The sequence below is a fragment of the Pseudorasbora parva genome, chromosome 9 (genome assembly GCF_024679245.1).
Source record: "Pseudorasbora parva isolate DD20220531a chromosome 9, ASM2467924v1, whole genome shotgun sequence".
Taxonomy (NCBI): Eukaryota; Metazoa; Chordata; class Actinopteri; order Cypriniformes; family Gobionidae; genus Pseudorasbora; species Pseudorasbora parva.
This window is the reverse complement of record NC_090180.1, coordinates 44,317,443-44,337,075: the sequence shown is the minus strand read 5'-3', so window position 1 is coordinate 44,337,075 and position 19,633 is coordinate 44,317,443. Positions and strand designations below refer to the sequence as shown.

At 37.9% G+C, this 19,633-nt stretch overlaps 4 protein-coding genes across 6 annotated transcripts; 3 read left to right on the top strand and 1 right to left on the bottom strand.

The window, feature by feature from the left end:
* Positions 1–64: 64 nt before the first annotated feature.
* On the bottom strand, positions 65–19,172 carry crygn1 (crystallin, gamma N1). Of its 2 annotated transcripts, none has more exons than XM_067453327.1 (4): positions 6,070–6,193; positions 4,198–4,446; positions 3,423–3,568; positions 65–297 (listed from the first exon to the last, which is right to left on the bottom strand). In XM_067453327.1, exons 1-4 carry the CDS (start codon positions 6,088–6,090, stop codon positions 162–164), a joined length of 552 nt encoding a protein of 183 aa, XP_067309428.1. In that variant the 5' UTR covers positions 6,091–6,193; the 3' UTR covers positions 65–161. The 2 variants fall into 2 exon arrangements, with proteins under 2 accessions (XP_067309428.1, XP_067309429.1); XM_067453328.1 differs by lacking the exon at positions 6,070–6,193 and adding an exon at positions 19,077–19,172 and having other exon boundaries at positions 67–297.
* On the top strand, positions 7,757–9,151 carry ly97.3 (lymphocyte antigen 97, tandem duplicate 3). Its single transcript, XM_067453326.1, has 4 exons — positions 7,757–7,851; positions 8,089–8,153; positions 8,479–8,601; positions 8,855–9,151. The coding sequence occupies exons 2-4, from the start codon at positions 8,102–8,104 to the stop codon at positions 8,962–8,964; spliced, it is 285 nt and encodes a 94-aa protein (XP_067309427.1). The 5' UTR covers positions 7,757–7,851; positions 8,089–8,101; the 3' UTR covers positions 8,965–9,151.
* On the top strand, positions 11,980–13,524 carry LOC137089763 (cytotoxin 6-like). Its single transcript, XM_067453329.1, has 4 exons — positions 11,980–12,101; positions 12,511–12,576; positions 12,867–12,986; positions 13,337–13,524. The coding sequence occupies exons 1-4, from the start codon at positions 12,038–12,040 to the stop codon at positions 13,450–13,452; spliced, it is 366 nt and encodes a 121-aa protein (XP_067309430.1). The 5' UTR covers positions 11,980–12,037; the 3' UTR covers positions 13,453–13,524.
* On the top strand, positions 16,533–18,530 carry LOC137089759 (CD59 glycoprotein-like). Of its 2 annotated transcripts, none has more exons than XM_067453324.1 (4): positions 16,533–16,634; positions 17,338–17,393; positions 17,627–17,749; positions 17,877–18,530. In XM_067453324.1, the coding sequence occupies exons 2-4, from the start codon at positions 17,342–17,344 to the stop codon at positions 17,987–17,989; spliced, it is 288 nt and encodes a 95-aa protein (XP_067309425.1). In that variant the 5' UTR covers positions 16,533–16,634; positions 17,338–17,341; the 3' UTR covers positions 17,990–18,530. The 2 variants fall into 2 exon arrangements, with proteins under 2 accessions (XP_067309425.1, XP_067309426.1); XM_067453325.1 differs by having other exon boundaries at positions 16,534–16,634; positions 17,341–17,393.
* Positions 19,173–19,633: the final 461 nt, after the last annotated feature.

The window sequence follows — 19,633 nt, the reverse complement described above, 5'->3', positions numbered from 1 at the left end:
CTTTTTAAATAATCGATTCATTATTGAAATCCCATAAAGATAAAAAGCACAGCTATATTCATTAAAATAAATCAAAGATAAAATTCAGAATATTTGATTTATGTTTTGAATTATAGATACTTTCTTTGATTTTCCTTTGAGAGCAATTCTGCTTTAAAGGTTTAGAAATAGTTGACCACTTTGCGGATAGACTGGATGTTGGGATTCTCAGCTTGCCACTCCATAAATGAGCAGTAGTTTCCTCTTTCCACAATGTACATGCGGCCACGATAGTTCGGCTCTTCATACATGACCCAACTAAACCAGTGGAGAGAAAGACAGACATTTTATTTTATTTGGGATATTCATATTCAGTATGATTTATAAAAAGGACCTCTGTGCAAGATACCATGTTTTGCAGTGTGAGCACTATAGATATTTTTATACCTCTTTCCCCAACAGTGTTTATTTAAAAAGTTGCCAGCCATGTTTGATCATTTTCACAAGACTTTCATGGCCCCCAGAATATTTTTTCGTATGAATATCTGAACATGCAATAGCTACATAAAAATTGTATAGCCTCGTGCATGTTTTATCAACAATGTAATGCAAACTTTTTATTTTTACAAAAAGCTGAGAAATCGTGTTTTTTTCTGGATCGATTCTGAACGATGATAAAAACCAAGTGTATGCAGTATATATGCATTGACATCACTTTCACAGTAAAACACGCCACTTCAGCCGGACTGAGTGGCATAAGAGTGTGTAGCATGACTGGATTTAATAGTAGAAATTGCGGAAACATGAGTAAAACAATTATCAGTTTAAACTAAAGTTTGGACTCGACAGTGTTCCTTACAGTTTACCAAAGATCTAGTGATCCATAAACATTGACATCGTGTTTCATTTGAGTCTGATTTAAAAGCCAGGGGAACATGAAGTAAAAATTGTCCTGTGAACACTTTATATGAATACAATACACTCACCTAAAGGATTATTAAGAACACATGTTCAATTTCTCATTAATGCAATTATTTAATCAACCAATCACATGGCAGTTGCTTCAATGCATTTAGGGCTGTGGTCCTGGTCAAGACAATCTCCTGAATCCAAACTTAATGTCAGAATGGGAAAGAAAGGTGATTTAAACTATTTTGAGCGTGGCATGGTTGTTGGTGCCTGACGGGCCGGTCTGAGTATTTCACAATCTGCTCAGTTACCGGGATTTTCACGCACAATCATTTGTAGGGTTTACAAAGAATGGTGTGAAAAGGGAAAAACATCCAGTATGCAGCAGTCCTGTGGATAAAAATGCCTTGTTGATGCTCGAGGTCAGAGGAGAATGGGCCGACTGATTCAAGCTGATAGAAGAGCAACTTTGACTGAAATAACCACTCTTTACAACCGAGGTATGCAGCAAAGCATTTGTGAAGCCACAACACACACAACCTTGAGGCGGATGGGTTATAACAGCAGAAGACCCCACCGGGTACCACTCATCTCCACTACAAATAGGAAAAAGAGGCAACAATTTGCACAAGCTCACTAAAATTGGATAGTTGAAGACTGGAAAAATGTTGCCTGGTCTGATGAATCTTGATTTCTGTTGAGACATTCAGATGGTAGAGCCAGAATTTGGCGTAAACAGAATGAGAGCATGGATCCATCGCCTTGTTACCACTGTGCAGGCTGGTGGTGGTGGTGTAATGGTGTGGGGGATGTTTTCTTGACACACTTTAGGCCCCTTAGTGCCAAATGGGCATCGTTTAAATGCCACGGCCTATCTGAGCATTGTTTCTGACCATGTCCATCCCTTTATGACCACCATGTACCCATCCTCTGATGGCTGCTTCCAGCAGGATAATGCACCATGTCACAAAGCTTGAATCATTTCAAATTTCTTGAACATGACAATGAGTTGACTGTACTAAAATGGCCCCCACAGTCACCAGATCTCAACCCAATAGAGCATCTTTGGGATGTGGTGGAACGGGAGCTTCGTGCCCTGGATGTGCATCCTACAAATCTCCATCAATTGCAAGATGCTCTCCTATCAATATGGGCCAACATTTCTAAAGAATGCTTTCAGCACCTTGATGAATCAATGCCACGTAGAATTAAGGCAGTTCTGAAGGCGAAATAAGGGCAAACACAGTATTAGTATGGTGTTCCTAATAATTCTTTAGGTGAGTGTAGGTATTTCCAGCCCTATAGTTTTTATCTGTGTGTATTTAAAGAAAATATTTCATTGCAGACAATACAATATATAGTGTATGATTTTAGCCAAAAATTCAACATATTGACACAAAATGATAACTGCAAATCCACGTTTCACTGCCCGGAGTCCAGATGTTTCTGTGAATTGCAGCAATCCTTTCTAGTTCTGTAGCTTTCACCAGTCTGTAAAAATATAACTCAGATTTCTTGTCAAATCTATTTGTAGTCAGTCTCAAAACTCTCTCATTTAAGATGTTTTGTGTGTTTTTTGCGGCATTCACGCTGAAAACCAAAGCTGCCGTGCAGTGTTTTTGCCACTCAGTGAGCATAACCACAGTAACTCTGGCCGACAGAAACGCCAAGCGCATACCCTCTATAGGTCATAATCCCGCCCTCTCCATGTAATGTAATGTCACAAACTAAACAATCAAATTGCACCAACATTTTCCCCCAAAAAGATGGTTTCTGTCATTTTAGGTAGTATTTATCACGCTGGTGTTAGTTCAAGTGTTTGTTCTTTAATAAGTTTGGTTTAGTTAGTTATTTGATGCTATAAAAAGGTGGGTGTAATGTCATGATTGACAGCTGTGTTTGACAGCTTCTCTGAGTGAAGTAGTCTCTGAGGCACCAAATGTAGTTTTTCAGTAATTTCTACATTTCCATAACTGCTTATTTCACACCGACATAATGAGTTGTTCTGCAGTAAACTAGTTCTACAGCAGTGTGGGCAGGGTCTCGATATCTTCCTCCACTTTGCGCTCAATACTGCGCAGGCTCGAGACTTAAGATGTCAGCATCATATTGGGACATTGGCGGGATTCACTTACTACAATGGAAGAGAGTGAAGGTTCGTCGTCCATCTTTTTTTACATGTGTACAGTTTATTTTTACAGTCTCTTCCTGGTTACTTTACAGTAACTTTAGACATTTTTGATTTATATGCTGTTTAATCATTGATGATCACATTATTTTACATGTGCAAAAGTAATGCTTCTATCGCTTGTTTCTGCTCCTTCTTTGGCTCAGTCCCCTGTGTTTTGATCTGGAGATTCTTTCAGAAGATGCATCATAGCACCCCCTTATGACAGTGAAAACACGGATTGCCGGACAATTCCATCAAAGGCGGAGAAAGAGTTAACTACTAAAGCTTGGAATAATATTGTACACGTTCATTCATTGATTCACTAATAAAGCATTGCTTGATTTTTTGGTCTTGCAGAACTTACGCGCCATCTCCGTAGACTTTAATGGAGTTGAGGCAGTTCTGGATGAGTCCAGTACTCCGGAGGAAGGGACAGTCGTCACACAGTTCAACACACTGACCAGTGAAGTTGTGACCCTCGAAGAGCTCCATCCTGTACTGCTCCCCGTGCTGACAGACACACAATCACATCGTAACAAGGTGAGTGTCACATTAATTACAAAAAAATCATACATTCAAGACCGAAAATTTGTCTTGTTTTCCTGTAGGCTACAGCCTGCTTTATTAGCAACTTGACATATAGATATTAAATAAATAGTTTACCCAACGATGAAAATTCTGTCATCATTTACTCACCCTCAAGTTGTTCCAAACCTGCATGAGTTTCTTCATTTCACAAAAGCAGATATTTTAAAGAATATCAGTAACCAAACAGTTGATGGACCCCATTGACTTCCATAGAAGGAAAACATACTATGGAAGTCAATTGGGTCCATCAGCTGTTTGGTTACTGATATTCTTTAAAATATCTGCTTTTGTGTTCAGCAGAAGAAAGAAATTCATACATGTTTTGAACTTGAGGGTGAGTAAATGATGACATTGAAGGTCCATCAATTCTAATCCATCTGATGCCATTATAAGGTTCATTACAAGGCATAATTATTGCATTAAACATACTTCTATATGCATTATATGTAAAGGCTGTCAATTATAAAGACATTAATCAGCATATACAGTACATGATGTGCATATATGTACACTAACTGTAGTTATTACCTAGTTAGGGTTTTCATGCTCACCATTTTGATTGGCTTGCAGGAGCCCATGTGATCATTGTGAGCATTCCAGCGTTGGAAATCTGGATACTCTCCTTTTTCCAGAATGTACTGCTGTCCCTTGAAATCGGGATGGTCGAAACACACCCAAGCCCCGCTCTCCACGCGGATGGAGTTCACCCTGTTCATGAAGCTACGGTCCTGGAAGTTATCGCAGTCTCCAAAAACCTCCAGCCTCCTGCCTGTGAAGCACTTCCCCTCAAAGAACACTATCTGCGAGAAGATGGACGGTTATCAGTTAATCATCCTATGGTTTTACTCACTTCTGGAATAATTCTCTGAATTATGTTAGAAGAAAAAAAAGGCTGTTTTCCCTCAACGAAACCTGTCAGAGACATTATCAACTTTTGATCTGAATCTTAAAGGGATACTTCTCCGCTTTTTCATATTAAACTATGTTATTCCCTTAACTAAGACGAGTTGATACATACCTCTCTCGTCTCAGTGTGTCCTCTTAATCTCTCTGACGTGCGGTGATGATCTGATAGCATTTAGCTTAGCCCACTAAGCTCAGTTCATTGACTATGGTACCAAACAGAGATCAAGTTAGAAGCGACCAAACACCTCCACGTTTCCCCTATTTAAATACAGTTACACCAATAGTTGAACGATCAAGTATGATGACATCAAATAAAATGTGTCGCTTTTCTAAGCAGATTAAAAAGGAGAACTATAATGTGTGGCGGAATAGCACTTCTGAGAGTACTTCGACTCGGCGTAGTAAAAAGTCGTGGCTGAAAAATCCTCCCTCACATCTTCCCCTCCCTCTCTCATTGCTGTAAATAGGGGTCGAGTCGAAAGTGCTATTCCGCCACACATTATAGTTCTCTTTTTTAATCTGGTTAGAAAAGCGCCACATTTTATTTTGTCACCATACTTGATCATTCAGCTATTGGTGTAACTGTATTTAAATAAGGAAAACGTGGAGGTGTTTGGTCGCTTCTAACTTGATCTCTGTTTGGTACTAAGCTAAGTGCTATCAGATCATCACCGCGCGTCAGAGAGATTAAGTGCACGCACTGAGACGAGAGAGGTATGTATCACCTCATTTTAGTTAAGGGAATAACATAGTTTAATATGAAAAAGCGGTGGAGTATCCCTTTAATACCAGAGGAGAAACTTGGTCCAAAAAACTGGAATCAATAAACAGAGAGAGAGAGAGAGAGAGAGAGAGAGAGAGAGAGAGAGAGAGAGAGAGAGAGAGAGAGAGAGAGAGAGAGAGAGAGAGATCATCAGATAAAATCACCTAAAAATGTTTGATAATAGCTAAATTGGCTGGTTTATAAATTAGTTCATAAATTGGTTCATAAATTAGAGCTAATAGTGCCAATTAAAACATAATGCATATTTTTTCTGTACAGAAGACGTAATGTTGTGGAAAAACATAGAAGGCTAAATTCTTTCTGACACAAACTGAAAATAATACAAATAATAATATGCACATTTTGATCAATGAAAATATTAACAAAATGTTAGAATCTATTAGAACTGTTGAGTCCTGTGCATTGAAATATATAATGAAAACAAATATGTATTCATCTGAGAGCAATTGGGTGCATGATAATTTGGTATAATGGCAGGAAAATATATGATCAGCATCATACACATAAGTATATTGTGCAAGTTGCATGCAGAATATCTCTAGATGATATACAGCTATTGTCGTGTTTATATGTTGTTCATGTATATGAAGAATTGCATATGTGTCTGTATAAGAATAATAATATATGTATTACATATAAATGTACTGTATGCAAAAATGTTGCTTTGGTTGGTCAGCAGGTTATAGTCAATCATTCCCTCAAACTGTACTCCAAATATGACTACAGTACTCACCTTCCCTGAATACTGTGACATCGTTCCCTGCCTGGATCCTGAGCAACTATCCACTAGAGTAAGAGAGCAACCGGAGGGAAAAATCCGGACTGTCTGATATATGTGGCTTATACGCTGTGGGGTGTTATCGCGACGTTTTGCCCACAAAAGCACCACAATGAAGAGCTTAGTGGATTTTGCATCATGGACAGTTTCTCTTACACTGGGCTCTGCTGATATTGGAGTTCAGGAGGACGAGATACACAGTAGCACAATCTATTGTGTTAAAGCTCTGATGTACAGTCACTGTTTGGGTGTGTGAACGGCTACGGCTGCTGGCAGACAGTCAAAACACAACAACACACACTGACAAATCGGAGCTGCAACAACATAAACATGAAGAGACAAACTGGAATCTATCTATCCCTCTGTCTGTCCGTTAGGGACACTCCTCCAAATCATTGAATTCAGGTGTTCAGTCACTTCCATGGCCACAGGTGTATAAATCAATAACTAAGCACGCTTCTACAAACATTTGTGAAAGAACGGGTCGCTCTCAGGAGCTCAGTGAACTCGAGCGCGGTAGCGTGATAGGTTGCCACCTGTGCAATATGTCTATTTGTGAAATTTCTTCACGGTCAACTGTTAGAGGTATTATAACAAAGTGGAAGCAATTGGGAACAACAGCAACTCAGCAATGAAGTGGTAGGCCACATCAAATCACAGAACGGGGTCAGCGCATGCAGAGGGTCAAAGTGCGCAGAGGTCACCAACTTTCTGCAGAGTCAATAGCTACAGACCTCCAAACTTTATGTGGCCTTCAGATCAGCTCAAGAACAGTGTGTAGAGAGATCATGGAATGGGTTTCCTTGGCCGAGCAGATGAAGCTTTACATTACCAAGTGCAATGCAAAGCGTGGGATGCAGTGGTGTAAAGCCTGGAGTGACCAATCACGCTTCTCTGTCTGGCAATTGCTATGAGAACGGGACTTGCCTGACTGAATTTTGCCACGTGTAAAGTTTGGTGGAGGGGGGATTATGGAGTGGGGTTGTTTTTCAGGGGTTGGGCTTGGCCCCTTAGTTCCAGTGAAAGGAACTCTTAATGCTTCAGCATACCAAGACATTTTGTACAATTTAATGCCCCTAATTTTGTGGGAATTTTTTGGGGACGGCCCCTACCTGTTCCATCAAGACGGCGCATAAGTGCAGAAAGCATCGGTCCATAAAGACATGGATGAGCGAGTTTGGTGTGGAGGAACTTGAATGGCCTGACCTCAACCCGAGCGGCGATTGCAAGACGGGCCTTCTCGTCTAACATCAGTGTCAGACCTCACAAATGCACTTTTAGAAGAATGGTCAAAAATTCCCATAAACACACTCCTAAACCTTGCGGAGAGCATTCCCAGAAGAGCTGAAGCTGTTATAGTTGTAAAGGATGAGTCAGCTTCATATTAAACCCTACGGAGAATGGGATGTCATTAAAGTTAATGTGCATTTAAAGGCAGGCATCGCAAAACATTTTTCACAATATAGTTTATCTATCTTCCTGACCCCAGCTAAACTATAGTTGTACAGGAAGGAAATTGCAGACATCTCTTGCAAGCACATAAAGTTGAGAAATACTGTTTAATTTTATTGCACCAAGACCACTGCTATAGGAGTGCTGCATATGACCAGGCTCGGTCTGTTTGCACAAAAAAGAGAGAGGAGGGAGGTGATAAGAAACTGTAGGATAAAGGTGAGGTTTCATATCGACATTCAGGCAGAAGAGGATCAGTTTTACTTACTCCACTGCTGTACAAAGGTGAGTTACACAGTTTTATTCATTGAAATATTTTTTTACAGAACATTAAAATCAGTAATGCACATAACACATAAGATAAAACTTTATTAAAGTTTATTTGGCCCGTGTACTCCTTTAGACTATTGTTGTTTTATGTTTAAGAAGCTTTGGTTTGGTTGGAACTGGTTGGTTGCTGTCTAGTATGTGAGTTATATTGTTTTTAATAATAAATAAATGACAGTCGCTTCTCTTCTTCAGTTTGTTCCACAGAATGATGAGGTTCCTTGTGTTGGCTGTTGTTCTCATGCTGTTCGCAGCAGGCGGTGAGTTTGATGATTGATTTCCCGTCATAAAACGGACTTCAGATCATCTATGATGCAATGAAACTCTGCTTTGTGTGCTAAAATATACTTGAGAATATTCATACTTGAGAATATTCATACAGAAAAAAAAGAAAATAAAAAGAAATCAGTTAATCCCTTTAATTGAACTATTTTATAGTTTTGTGTTTCTGAAAATGTCAACGGGAGAATAACATGTCCAAAAAAAAACATTTTTTACATACAAGGTTGAGTCTGGGTGTTGGTAAGAGTGTGTATGCACAAAAATGTAAGTGTGAATTCAAATACTGGCCCCTGTGTGTTTAAGGCACGGCCCTGGACTGCCATCACTGCGTCCCAGCTAAAGCAGGAGGGGCCTGTGAGGTCACGGCGGTCACCTGCCCACCGGAGAAAAACGCATGTGCCGCCGCCAAGTTTCGCAGACATCCATGTGAGTGTTGATGTCCAATCGGACTATGACAAAAATGGGCTGTTTTGGGGTAATGCCTGTAATATTATGGAAGTTTGTTTCCACCACAGGATAAAATCAATAAAAGGAACAAGATTTAGACTTGCGATTGTGAGAAAAAAAATCTGAATTGCAGAATCACTGTATTCCATGGTGGAAACAAGCTTCCATATAATATAAAGGTAAACTGAAAGATGATTAGTCCTTATTTTTTTTCTGGTTTTGTTTGAAACAGACGGTCATTTCCAAAAGTGCATGTCCATGTCAGACTGTGAGATGCAGAAACAGAACGCCTACATCAACATCAAGTGCTGCCAGAAGGATTTTTGCAACACCTTTGACTGATCTGAGCCATATATGAGCATGATTCATATGGGCCTTTAAAAAAATCCATTACATATGACTGATTTGTTACATGACTTCAGGTTTGTTACTTAAAAATATAAATAAATATTTCCTCTTTGAATTTTGAGTTGTGTAAGTTGACGTCTCAAAGTGGCAATGGTTGTTAAAATAAACTAAAATAAAAGCATTTTGGTAGTGTGATTTACTTTATTTTTAATAAAAAATACATACATTTCATGACTCTTGCCACTAGATGGCCTTTAGCTCTGTCTATAATGGAGCTATATAGCGGCTATCCCATACTGGACCATCAAACCAGCATCCCATATTTTACCAGCAAACCAGCATCCCATGGCCAAAGGCTTGCTTTTGATGAAAATTTTGTGAGATATACGTTTGAATCCTCTAAATCCCAAATGTGTTCAATAGGATTTGCTAAACAAGTCCAGACTTTGACTTGGCCAACTAAAGAGTTTACACATACTGGTGGATTAACTCCAGAAACATAAAAATGATTTTGGTAATTATGCAACTGCAGCACATACCTATATATATATATTAGTCATCGTGTGATGTCAAGTTTTTTCAGTAATGCCACATCTTGCAGCTACATGAAAAATAACATTCACACTGTGCGTATATGTATGTGTGATTTTGTGAGAAGGTCCAATAAACAACACTCGGAGAAGTATTACTTTTAGAAACATTTCCGAAGAGCTCCATACTGCTCTGGGAATGGAAACAAGAGATACTCTTCTCCTTCAACTCCATCAAACAGAGAGAAAGAAAATGATAATAATTAGGAGTGCAATCAAGAAGAAATTTACATGTGCACAATTCATTGGAAAATTTAAGAGGTTTTCAGTCCCATGACCGAATATTTGACAGCTAAAAGATATGTTTATGGATTCATCCATGCATCCGCCACTTACAATAAAAACTATTTTTAAGATTTTTAAACTATTTTTTTCCCCCTGATTTCACAGAAAAATCTTAAGCCTGTGAAACCAGGAGAGAGATAGTCATTAAAGGCTGATGCCACTATTTTTTTAATTAAACATTTGAGTTTTACCGTTTATTAACCCATTCAGCCGATCTCTGGGGCTGGCAGTAGAACTTTTAGCATAGCTAAGCATAGATCATCACATCTGATTAGACCGTTAGCATCTCGCTCAAAAATGAGTTTCAATATTTTTCTTATTTAAAACTTGACTCTTTACGTTGTGTACTAAGATCGATGAAAAATGAAAAGTTGTGATTTTCTAAGCCGAAATAATCAAGTGCAATGCAATGCAATTTTCTCATTCCTGCGTAATAATCAAGGAACTTTGCTGCAGTACTATGGGTTCAGCGGGGCATTGATATTACACAGCACCTGAAAATCATAAGAGCACTGAGAGCTCACTGAGAGACTGTGAGCTTTCATTTCATCTCATCAGCTAAATAAGCCCAGAGCAGAGCTCAATCCAACAGACACTAAACCTTGTGTACACATGTACATTGGACCCAAAACAAACAGTTAGCCTATACTCACACTTTATGGAACATTTCAAATCCAGGAAACATTTTAGAAAAAGAATTAGACACTAAACAATCATCAGGAATCCAAGAATCTTGCAAAACGCTCATATTTTGTTCCTCAACTTCATTTTACACAATACTGAACTTTCCTGCCACGTCCTGATGATTTGAGAAGAAAACATTTGTCATTTATCAAACACACAATGACGGGAAGGTATCTGTCATGTTCTCATGAGACTCATTGGCAGATGTGCCGTTTAATTGACCTCTGACCTTTGCTGAAGCATCGAAGGGGAGCTGATGCTGAAGATCATTCAGTAATTAATTATATAATAATAGATGAAAGATTTAAGAAAAGGGTGTGTGTGTGAGTGAGAGAGAGAGAGAGAGAGAGAGAGAGAGAGAGAGAGAGAGAGAGAGAGAGAGAGAGAGAGAGAGAGAGAGAGAGAGAGAGAGAGAGAGAGAGAGAGAGAGAAACTGTGTGTTTGCCCATTCAATCCCACATGAGACACACATGAGGATGCAGGATTCATATTTAGATATCGTCTATATCGCGATATCTATTTGATTTAAGTGTACTAACTTGCTTTTTATTTATCCATCTAAAGTTTCACAAATTCCATAAAATTATGTGTTATACAGTAAATTCATGGTTTTATGATTGGATTCCGTGATTCCATCCACATTTTGCATCGGGCCCTACTCAAGACACAATCAACTAAAACTATCTGTAAAGGTGAACCAAATGAGATATTACATAAAATTAGGTAGTAAAACGTAAAGTGATGCACATTTTATTGGTGCAAAGATGCCACTTGCAACTGCTTTTTATCACTTAATTAGAAGCACCGCTTTTACTTCTGTTAGTTACATAGCCACTACTGAACAGACATTTAAAAGTTTATTTAAAAATGCAAAGTATTGCTTTCTATATACTATAAGTGTGTACCATCAGGTAATCAAAATTAGACACACACTTGCAGTCTTCATACCTACTTATATAACAATAGGGCCAAGTACAGGAAATGTATGTAATATAAGTATACAAGTACTTGGACAGGGCATCAGAATGACATAAAACCTAAATAAATAAAAGATTTAAAGCTGCAAAATCAGTTTTTCGCATATACCTCAGATTTATCTGTGTTTATTTTACGTCTTTTCAGATTGAGATTCATGATTCATTAGACCCAACAATTTGTTATCGAATGTGGAATTCGGAAAGGATCACTTCGGGCAGGGAATAATATAAAATTGTGTTTGACACCCAAATGATTCCTTTATGAACACTTGACACGTTAAAAACAAGAGTGGTTTATTACAGTAACCGGACAGAACAGGATCTTTCTTGCACAATAATATGGTACAATCAGTACCGCACATCTGAAGCTAATGTATGAGTACACAATGATCAAATACAGCGTTGAGCAAGTGTTTCTGAGACTTGAGTGCCTCTGGCCTCGTTTAAAACACAGTGAACAGGTTTGGGAATTCCTAAATTACTGGAAATTATTCACTCCTGAGTGCATGACAAGTAGGGTATATAAGAGATATGAGATGCACACAAGTGCTTATGAACTTAGAAAAAAAATTCTCAAGCATTAGTCGCTTAGGATGTAAGTTTTTGCATCGTTCTAATATGCATCGCATCATATTAGATATTTGCATTAGTTTAGCTGCACATTTAAAGTCTAAATTCTAAACTTAACGAGCCCAATTTAACTCTTTTGTATAATTTGACGCTATCTTGATCGCTTAGTAAATGAACACCACAAATCTCCTCGACCTGACATGTGAATTGAGGAATAATTCATGTCAGATCATTCATTAAATATAATAGTTAAGGTTAAGGGTTTGTTCAGAACCCGAACACTAGTACCAGTGATGGTAAAAACAGAGTATAGTTTAACTTTTTAATGGCATGCTGTGATCAGCCAACAATGAAATTCCACCACAGACATACTCTTGACTCAAATATTGCTAGATTTGTGTTGTTGTTATTAATAACTATTATTACTTTCTCAGCTCTTATCAAGAGAATAATGAAGACTTTGCTGGTGGCTCTTGTTCTTGCTCTGGTGTTGAACTATGGTGAGTTTAAAGCTGCTGATTCCAACTTTAATTATAACATTAAAAAGTGTAACCTATTTACTTTTATGTTCCTGGTCATATTGAGCATGATTTATTACCTCACATTACTTTAAGCCTCTGAAACAACATTTCCATTAATGACTGCAACAATGTTGGCTAAACTGGTAATACAACAATCATGTGTCTAAAAATATCCATAACACATTTTTGCAATACTGTTACTGGTTATCTGAGAGGTTTCGTGGCTAAAGGTGCACACGTCTGCTACAGTACCTGTGCTTTGTGTGCAGGATCCGCACTGAAATGCAACCACTGCGTTCCTCAGAGTGGAACACGCTGCACACCATCTCAAGAGACCTGTGGCTTTGGGAAAGATGCCTGTATCGCGGCCAGATTCAACTTCCCTCCCTGTGAGTTTAAAGTCATGGAGCATATTAATTATTGTGTACACTAGAATTAACATGATAATAAAGTTGACATGACATGGTTAGATTCAGATATTCACCTTATTTATAATATTATATTTATATTAAAAAGGACAAAAACAACAAAATTAGCCTACTCAAACTTTAAATAAAGTGAAAATTGAATATTTACAAATAAAAAATGAATTCAAACTATAACTAAGATTACACTCGCTGACGTGGACGCTACCAAACGGAAGCAGGTGTAGTTTGATTCTTTGCAGATAAATGTTCACGTTGCGATGAGATAAAATCATTATGTTCATAAACTCCTTTTATTTTTCTGTTTCATCTAGTCATGGGCTTTCGGAGATGCAGCAGTATGACGGAGTGTCTTATTCTCCAGAGTAACACCGCCATGAAAATGAAATGCTGCCAGTCGGACCTCTGCAATAACGTGGTCATCTTTTAGACTGAGTTCTGTCTACTCGGAATATAAAATTACAAATAAACCTTTCATACAGATTAAAGAGGATCCAACGTCTCTCCGATGTATGTGTTTTCTTTGCTTCATGGAACAATACAAATAAATATCTTACACACACTGGCAGAATGTCCTCTGTTGTTTAATTCTAGATCCATGTAAACCAGCTTCCAATCCGGACCACTTGGTGTCACTCTCACCTCAACTCTACACTGAAAAAAAAAGAAAAATGTTACAGCCTGAAATTAAGTACAATCGACTTTTCGATTCGATTTTAACTTTTAACTAATTTGTTACAGTGTACAGTTTTACAATAACTAGGTCACATTTCTTAATACTCTTTCAAAACTCTTCACACAGTGAACTCAACAGTAGTGTATATGAGCTAAACTGGATCATTTATCATTGCTTTAGCACAAAATGCATTCAGTGATTGATGCAATTCAATTATTTTCTCACTTAGACACCTACAGGAAAATTTCCACATGATTACATAATCTTTTCATATAATACAAAAATGTGTAAGACAGCAATTAATTTCAAGAGTAATTTAATATTGAAATATTGGCTTATATTTTGAATCTAAAAATGTAATACTATCAAAACCTTTAGATGTAACTGAACATCTGTTAGTTAAGATGATTTATTATGCAAGATATTTTTACTTCTTATGCATTTGATCATGATTTTAATTTACTTTCTATGTAAAGTACTGTATGAAATGTGATGTACAAGTAAACTCGCCTTGCCTTATTATCTATACAAACAGAGAAAGCGTATGAATAATATTGTACTGTAAAATAAACATATTGTACAACAATAAATTGCAGTGAATTGTAAACAGTAGTGTGTCATTCTGTGAAGAAATTTCACAAAAGAAAACATTGTGTAATGCTACGTGCTGTGCGTGTTTAAGGTCATCGCTTAATGAGAGAAAAATATGTTTGTTGGATGACAACCTTTGTGGTATGGAAGAATGACTTGATTTGAGATATGTATGAAAGTGAATTTTGAATGTGAAACTAGTGAGGGTTTTTTGCTGTGTTCAAAAGAAAAAGAAAAGAGAGACTTATCAAAATTATTAGATGCAGTTGAACACCTACACAGGTCTTTTAATTTCATTACCATCTATAAAAAGGGGAAACTTGGGTATAATTTTGTACTGTAACCTCGTAACAGTAAAGTGTCATTCTTCGAGTGACCATATTTTGATTACCAAAAACCAGGACACTCGGCCCGGCAATGAAATACTCAAATGATACTCGAAGTTTACTCAAAGATTCCTTATTAATTTAAATACACTTAAAGTATGCCGCCTAGTTATATTAGGGCCAGGAAAGCTTGAAAACAGGACATAGTAAACATTTAAACTAACATTGTAATATGCTTGAAGGTAAGACAAGTGTTGATTTAAAAGGCTATATTGATCAAATATATGGTTAACTCACTGTTGGCCTGTGGCCACTTGGTCGTCACTTTAAATTTTTTTAATTTTAATTGAACAAACTAAGAATGCTCCAAACATTTTTTTCTAAATTAACTTATAAAATAAAGAAACAAAACAAAATATAACTACTGACATTAAAAACAAAACTGCTATTTTAATAGCTGCAACCGTAGTGTGTAATAGGGAGAGAGAGAGAAAAAAAGGGCTCCAGTCGGACTCGAGCAGAGAATTTTGATAAGCTGTCGGACACGGGCCGGGCTAGGGCCTGAACTTCTCAGGCCAGGTTCGGGCCAGAGCCTAAATTTGAGGGTGCGGATGGGACAGAGAAAAGCCAGAGCTGGTCCAAAGCCCACCTGGTCCCGGAAGGGAAAACTGGGGAACATATCCGGGCTGGAGTTTCAGGATCACGTGAGTTAGTCAGCCCGAACTCTAGGCACAATTCAATGACCAAAATGCCTGCAGTTCCCCTATCCTCTTAATGGAAGCCAATGCAGTCAGGAGCACTGTCTTCCAAGACAAGATATCGTCAACTCTGCTGATTGTAATGGTTCAAAGGGCGCTCTCTGCAGTGCCATCAGCACCAGAGACAAGTCCCAAGAGGGTACAGACTGTGAGAGCAAGACAGATTTAGTCCACTCGCTCCCCTCAGAACCCTGACCATCAGATCATGCTTCCCACAGGACTTACCGATGTGCAGCAAAAGCGGCAACATACACTTTGAGGGTGGAGGGAGACAACCTTAGCTCCAACCCATCTTGCAGGAAGGAGAGCACAGAACTGATCGAACATCTTCGGGGGTCTTCTTTTCGAGAAGAGCACCATTTGACGAATAGGTTCCACTTAAAAGCATAGATGTGCCTCATAGAGGGGGCTCTAGCAGCAGTGATGGTGTCTACCACTGCTTGTGGCAGATCACCTAGAACCCCATCAGGTTCTTCCTCAGAGAAATGAGCCAAGGAGGTGCTGTTGTGAGGTGCACTAGTTCCAGGAACCAGGTCCGGTTGGGCTTGTCGGCTGCACGGTTGACCAGACCCGGGAATATGAATGGTGCGAAATTACCAGATGCTTCTGACACCAGAGGAGGAGATGGCAGGGGAGTTGTTACATTATTGCTACATGGAATGAACGGACACCATACGGTTTCATGGAATTAATGGACACGTGTGGCTGCCATTATATGTACACAAGAACAAAAAGTGCTTATAAAGTGTGTCATTTGGGACATGCCGTAGATTCGAAGATCTACTTTTAGGGTTCCTCAAAGCTCTGGATGGCCACTGTACGGTTTAGCTCCAACCTCTATTAAACAAGCTAACCAATATCTTCAGAGTAACTAGTATAGGCAGGTGAGTTTGATATGGGTTTGAGTTTGATTTGATCAAATGTACCTCTATTCCAGTAAACGTTGCGCAAGCACGTTTAATTTGAGGGACAAACAATGTATCTTTTGTTGCACAACTGGAAAGGACCAGAACAAAACAAAGAGTTACACAACCACACGGACCATGCCATAAACCAATAAAAGTGGCACCTATCATCTGAAACTTGCACCAAAAGCACACAATGATCAAACTGTTGTGTTAGTTTCTTTGGCCTGAATTCAACACGGAATTTCCAAATTCCTGACAAAGATTACTGGAGTTTAACAGGCAGCTGCACAGTATATAAGAGCCACTCAACACAGGTGTCTATGAACTACATTCAGCTCTGCTTCACAGTCAAGGTAAGTTTACATGTAACCTTGTTGTTTTCTACTCCGTAAATCTGTTACAGTGCTGGTCATTTCTCACTCTAAAATATAAATAACTCGGCATTTTGCATTGCAACATATTTTCATGAAAACTATAATCCGCCTCAAGGTCTCAGTATTTTCAATACAAATAATTGCAATTGTTATGAGAATCAACCTGTAAAATTTAGCCAAAAAAATTCCACAATTTATATACAACAAATATATTACTATGCTATACAAATATTTTACATTTTGAATAAATTATCACAAATATTTTCACAGTGTAAAAACAATTCACAATGATTCCAAAATATGTATTTTGAATCAATAAATATATATTTTTCAAATAATAGTACTATTAATAATAATATAGTAATATACAGATATGTTCTTGACAAGCTTTATAATTCCTCTTTGGGGTCTAAGAACTGCGATTTGAAAGAAATATAGGGACATATAGAAATTAAAATGAAAAAGTTGGTGTTTACACAATACATGTGTGTGTAATATGTATAATTATTAATTACGATTAATCATTTGAAGGCACAAATAGGAATGCATCATTTAAATAACCTAAATAAAATAAAAACTTACAACTGTTGTCAAAGAGTGAGCAGGCTGATACTTTAACACTGTTCAAATAAAAAAAAAATATGATTGATGAGTAAATTGATTTGTTTTCCACTTTATTCAGCAGAATGATGAAGGTTTTGCTGCTGGCTCTCGTTCTCACGCTGGTGTTGGCGAACGGTGGGTTTACATGTTTATCACCAAACTTCTGTTTCTGATCTGTTTTAGTGCTACTGAAGTCCGGTCTCAGCACAGCTGTAACTATGCCCTTTATCTAAGGAGTCTGATTGTGCAAACCAATAAATAATCTGTCATGTAGCATTCACGTTAAAAGCTAAATGTTTCCATCTTGATGCAATAGCTAGTGTCATACTTTTTTGCAATAGTTCATAGTTGCTTGAACTGTGTTGTAGGCTCTGCCCTGAAATGTCACAACTGTGTTCCCGGCACCCCTGGAGGAACTTGTGTGACCACTCAGGAGACGTGTGGCTATAAGAAAGACGCCTGTGTATCTGCCCGATTCACCACACGTCCCTGTGAGTCCCCGGCTTAAATAGCGTGGAATTAATTTTGCACAAAATTATAGAATGTTATGAAAGCAAAAATATGTCAAGATCACACAAGCACACTGATTTACTTTTAAAATATTTTACATTCCTCTAGTTTCTTACTTCCGGAGGTGCATTGGCATGGCAGACTGCATGATTCTTCAGTCCAGCCCCTATATTAAGACCAAGTGCTGTCAGACGGACCTGTGCAATACCCCTGTCTTTTAAACACACACAGTCTTAAAGGGAAAAACTGGTGGCATAAGGAGTGCATGTCACACACGTGCTGTATACATTATAACTACTTACTAATGCATGAACATTAACAGAATGTGTAATTATAGTATATAACAAAACATGTAAAGTTGAATTTGTGTGAATCTGTTTGCTACTATATGGGGACTTTTTCATATTTGTATTCATAAGCTATATTCAGACCACGCCAAACATGTTGCATGAATAAAGTGTTGCAGTAAAGACATGATTTTGTAAATTTACAGCTGGTCCACAGTTGTATCCTTCTAGTCTGAGTTGTGTGTTCGTCACATGCAAGATGAATAAATCATTCATTAATGACCATTTACACACGGGCGATCTCTTTCTATAGGTAATGTGTGGGTTAGTTACTTGTTATTTTGTCGTAGCTCTCTCCTGAAGTCATTATCCCCTATTTTTGACTATTATTCTCTTTGACATTGTTATTTCTGTTGTATTCACTGTGATTTTGTTATCATTTGTCGTCTTTTCAAATTAAAAGATATTATTTGAATTGGTTGTTGTGTTGATTCTGGGACAGGAGGTTGGGTTATCCTGATTCTCGGGTTTCTTTTCAATATTTAATTAGTTACATTTTTATTTGCTTTGTTGCTTATTGCCCAACCCTAGATAGTAAGTTGTGTAACAGTTGGAGGCTTGTCTATGTTTTTGCCCATTTGTTCGTGACTATTGTGTTAACTGATTTGATAACTTGGAGCCGTGTCTCTTCTAGAACCAGTTTAGTTGTAGGCTTTATGCAAATTACCACTGTACACACCCAAAGTCTACATGAAATGTGTACCATGACAGGTCATCAAATAGGTCTATGTATCGCTGATAAATTAAGACAGAAAACACTAACGTGGAGATTGTTCAAAAAGATTTTTTGGTGTATATATAATTTATTTTCAAACAATATCCTCATCAGCTATAACATTTAAACCAAGCATAGAATGTGTACGAACACATACAATAACCAAGTGAAATACATCTCATATTGTCATGTGATTTGACAGTTCAATTGATTCAATCTAAAAAATCTAAAAGGTGTGCATCATACCTGACACTCAGATGACCACTTAACAGTTGGTTGTATAACTGTATGTCATTGTCTTCAAATGCTACTGAAGTTAGAAACGTGTAGGTGTGAGGTGTGTGCTTATGTTTTGATGACTCACAGACGTAATAATCAGTGGCAGGTGTGTGTGAAGGCTGCATTAGTGCAGGTGAGAACCCAAGCGTGCTGCACTTCCTGAAAAGTGAAACCAACCCGTCACGATCGCCCCCAGGTGGCTGGATGTAGTATAGAGAGAGATTGGAGCTTTAACTTTAATCTTACATTTCCATCAGAGATGCTCACAAGTCTCAAGTCTCTTTATTATAGTAAGTCTCTTAAGTGTTGCATAATGTACGACGACCCATCCAGGCTGTGTAGAACACTGCAAAGCTATATAAGGAATTCAAAGACTAATATGTTATTTGACACCTATCTCTATTAACATACCGTATTAACTTTGATTTTGTAATATAACTGTAAACAGAATATGACAAAAACACCAAGAATGCTTTACTTTTAAGATAATATCTTTATTTTGCCTTAGCTTGAACGCACAGTAC

Coding starts and splice junctions, on each gene's coding strand:
- LOC137089763 (XM_067453329.1), top strand. CDS start 12,038: ATGAGATGCACACAAGTGCTTATGAACTTAGAAAAAAAATTCTCAAGC. Junction 12,577..12,866: donor TGCTCTGGTGTTGAACTATG/GTGAGTTTAAAG, acceptor CTTTGTGTGCAG/GATCCGCACTGAAATGCAAC. Junction 12,987..13,336: donor CAGATTCAACTTCCCTCCCT/GTGAGTTTAAAG, acceptor TGTTTCATCTAG/TCATGGGCTTTCGGAGATGC.
- LOC137089759 (XM_067453324.1), top strand. CDS start 17,342: ATGATGAAGGTTTTGCTGCTGGCTCTCGTTCTCACGCTGGTGTTGGCG. Junction 17,394..17,626: donor CACGCTGGTGTTGGCGAACG/GTGGGTTTACAT, acceptor ACTGTGTTGTAG/GCTCTGCCCTGAAATGTCAC. Junction 17,750..17,876: donor CCGATTCACCACACGTCCCT/GTGAGTCCCCGG, acceptor ACATTCCTCTAG/TTTCTTACTTCCGGAGGTGC.
- ly97.3 (XM_067453326.1), top strand. CDS start 8,102: ATGATGAGGTTCCTTGTGTTGGCTGTTGTTCTCATGCTGTTCGCAGCA. Junction 8,154..8,478: donor CATGCTGTTCGCAGCAGGCG/GTGAGTTTGATG, acceptor TGTGTGTTTAAG/GCACGGCCCTGGACTGCCAT. Junction 8,602..8,854: donor CAAGTTTCGCAGACATCCAT/GTGAGTGTTGAT, acceptor TGTTTGAAACAG/ACGGTCATTTCCAAAAGTGC.
- crygn1 (XM_067453327.1), bottom strand. CDS start 6,090: ATGTCACAGTATTCAGGGAAG. Junction 3,569..4,197: donor CCTGCAAGCCAATCAAAATG/GTGAGCATGAAA, acceptor TGTGTCTGTCAG/CACGGGGAGCAGTACAGGAT. Junction 298..3,422: donor AAAGTCTACGGAGATGGCGC/GTAAGTTCTGCA, acceptor CCACTGGTTTAG/TTGGGTCATGTATGAAGAGC.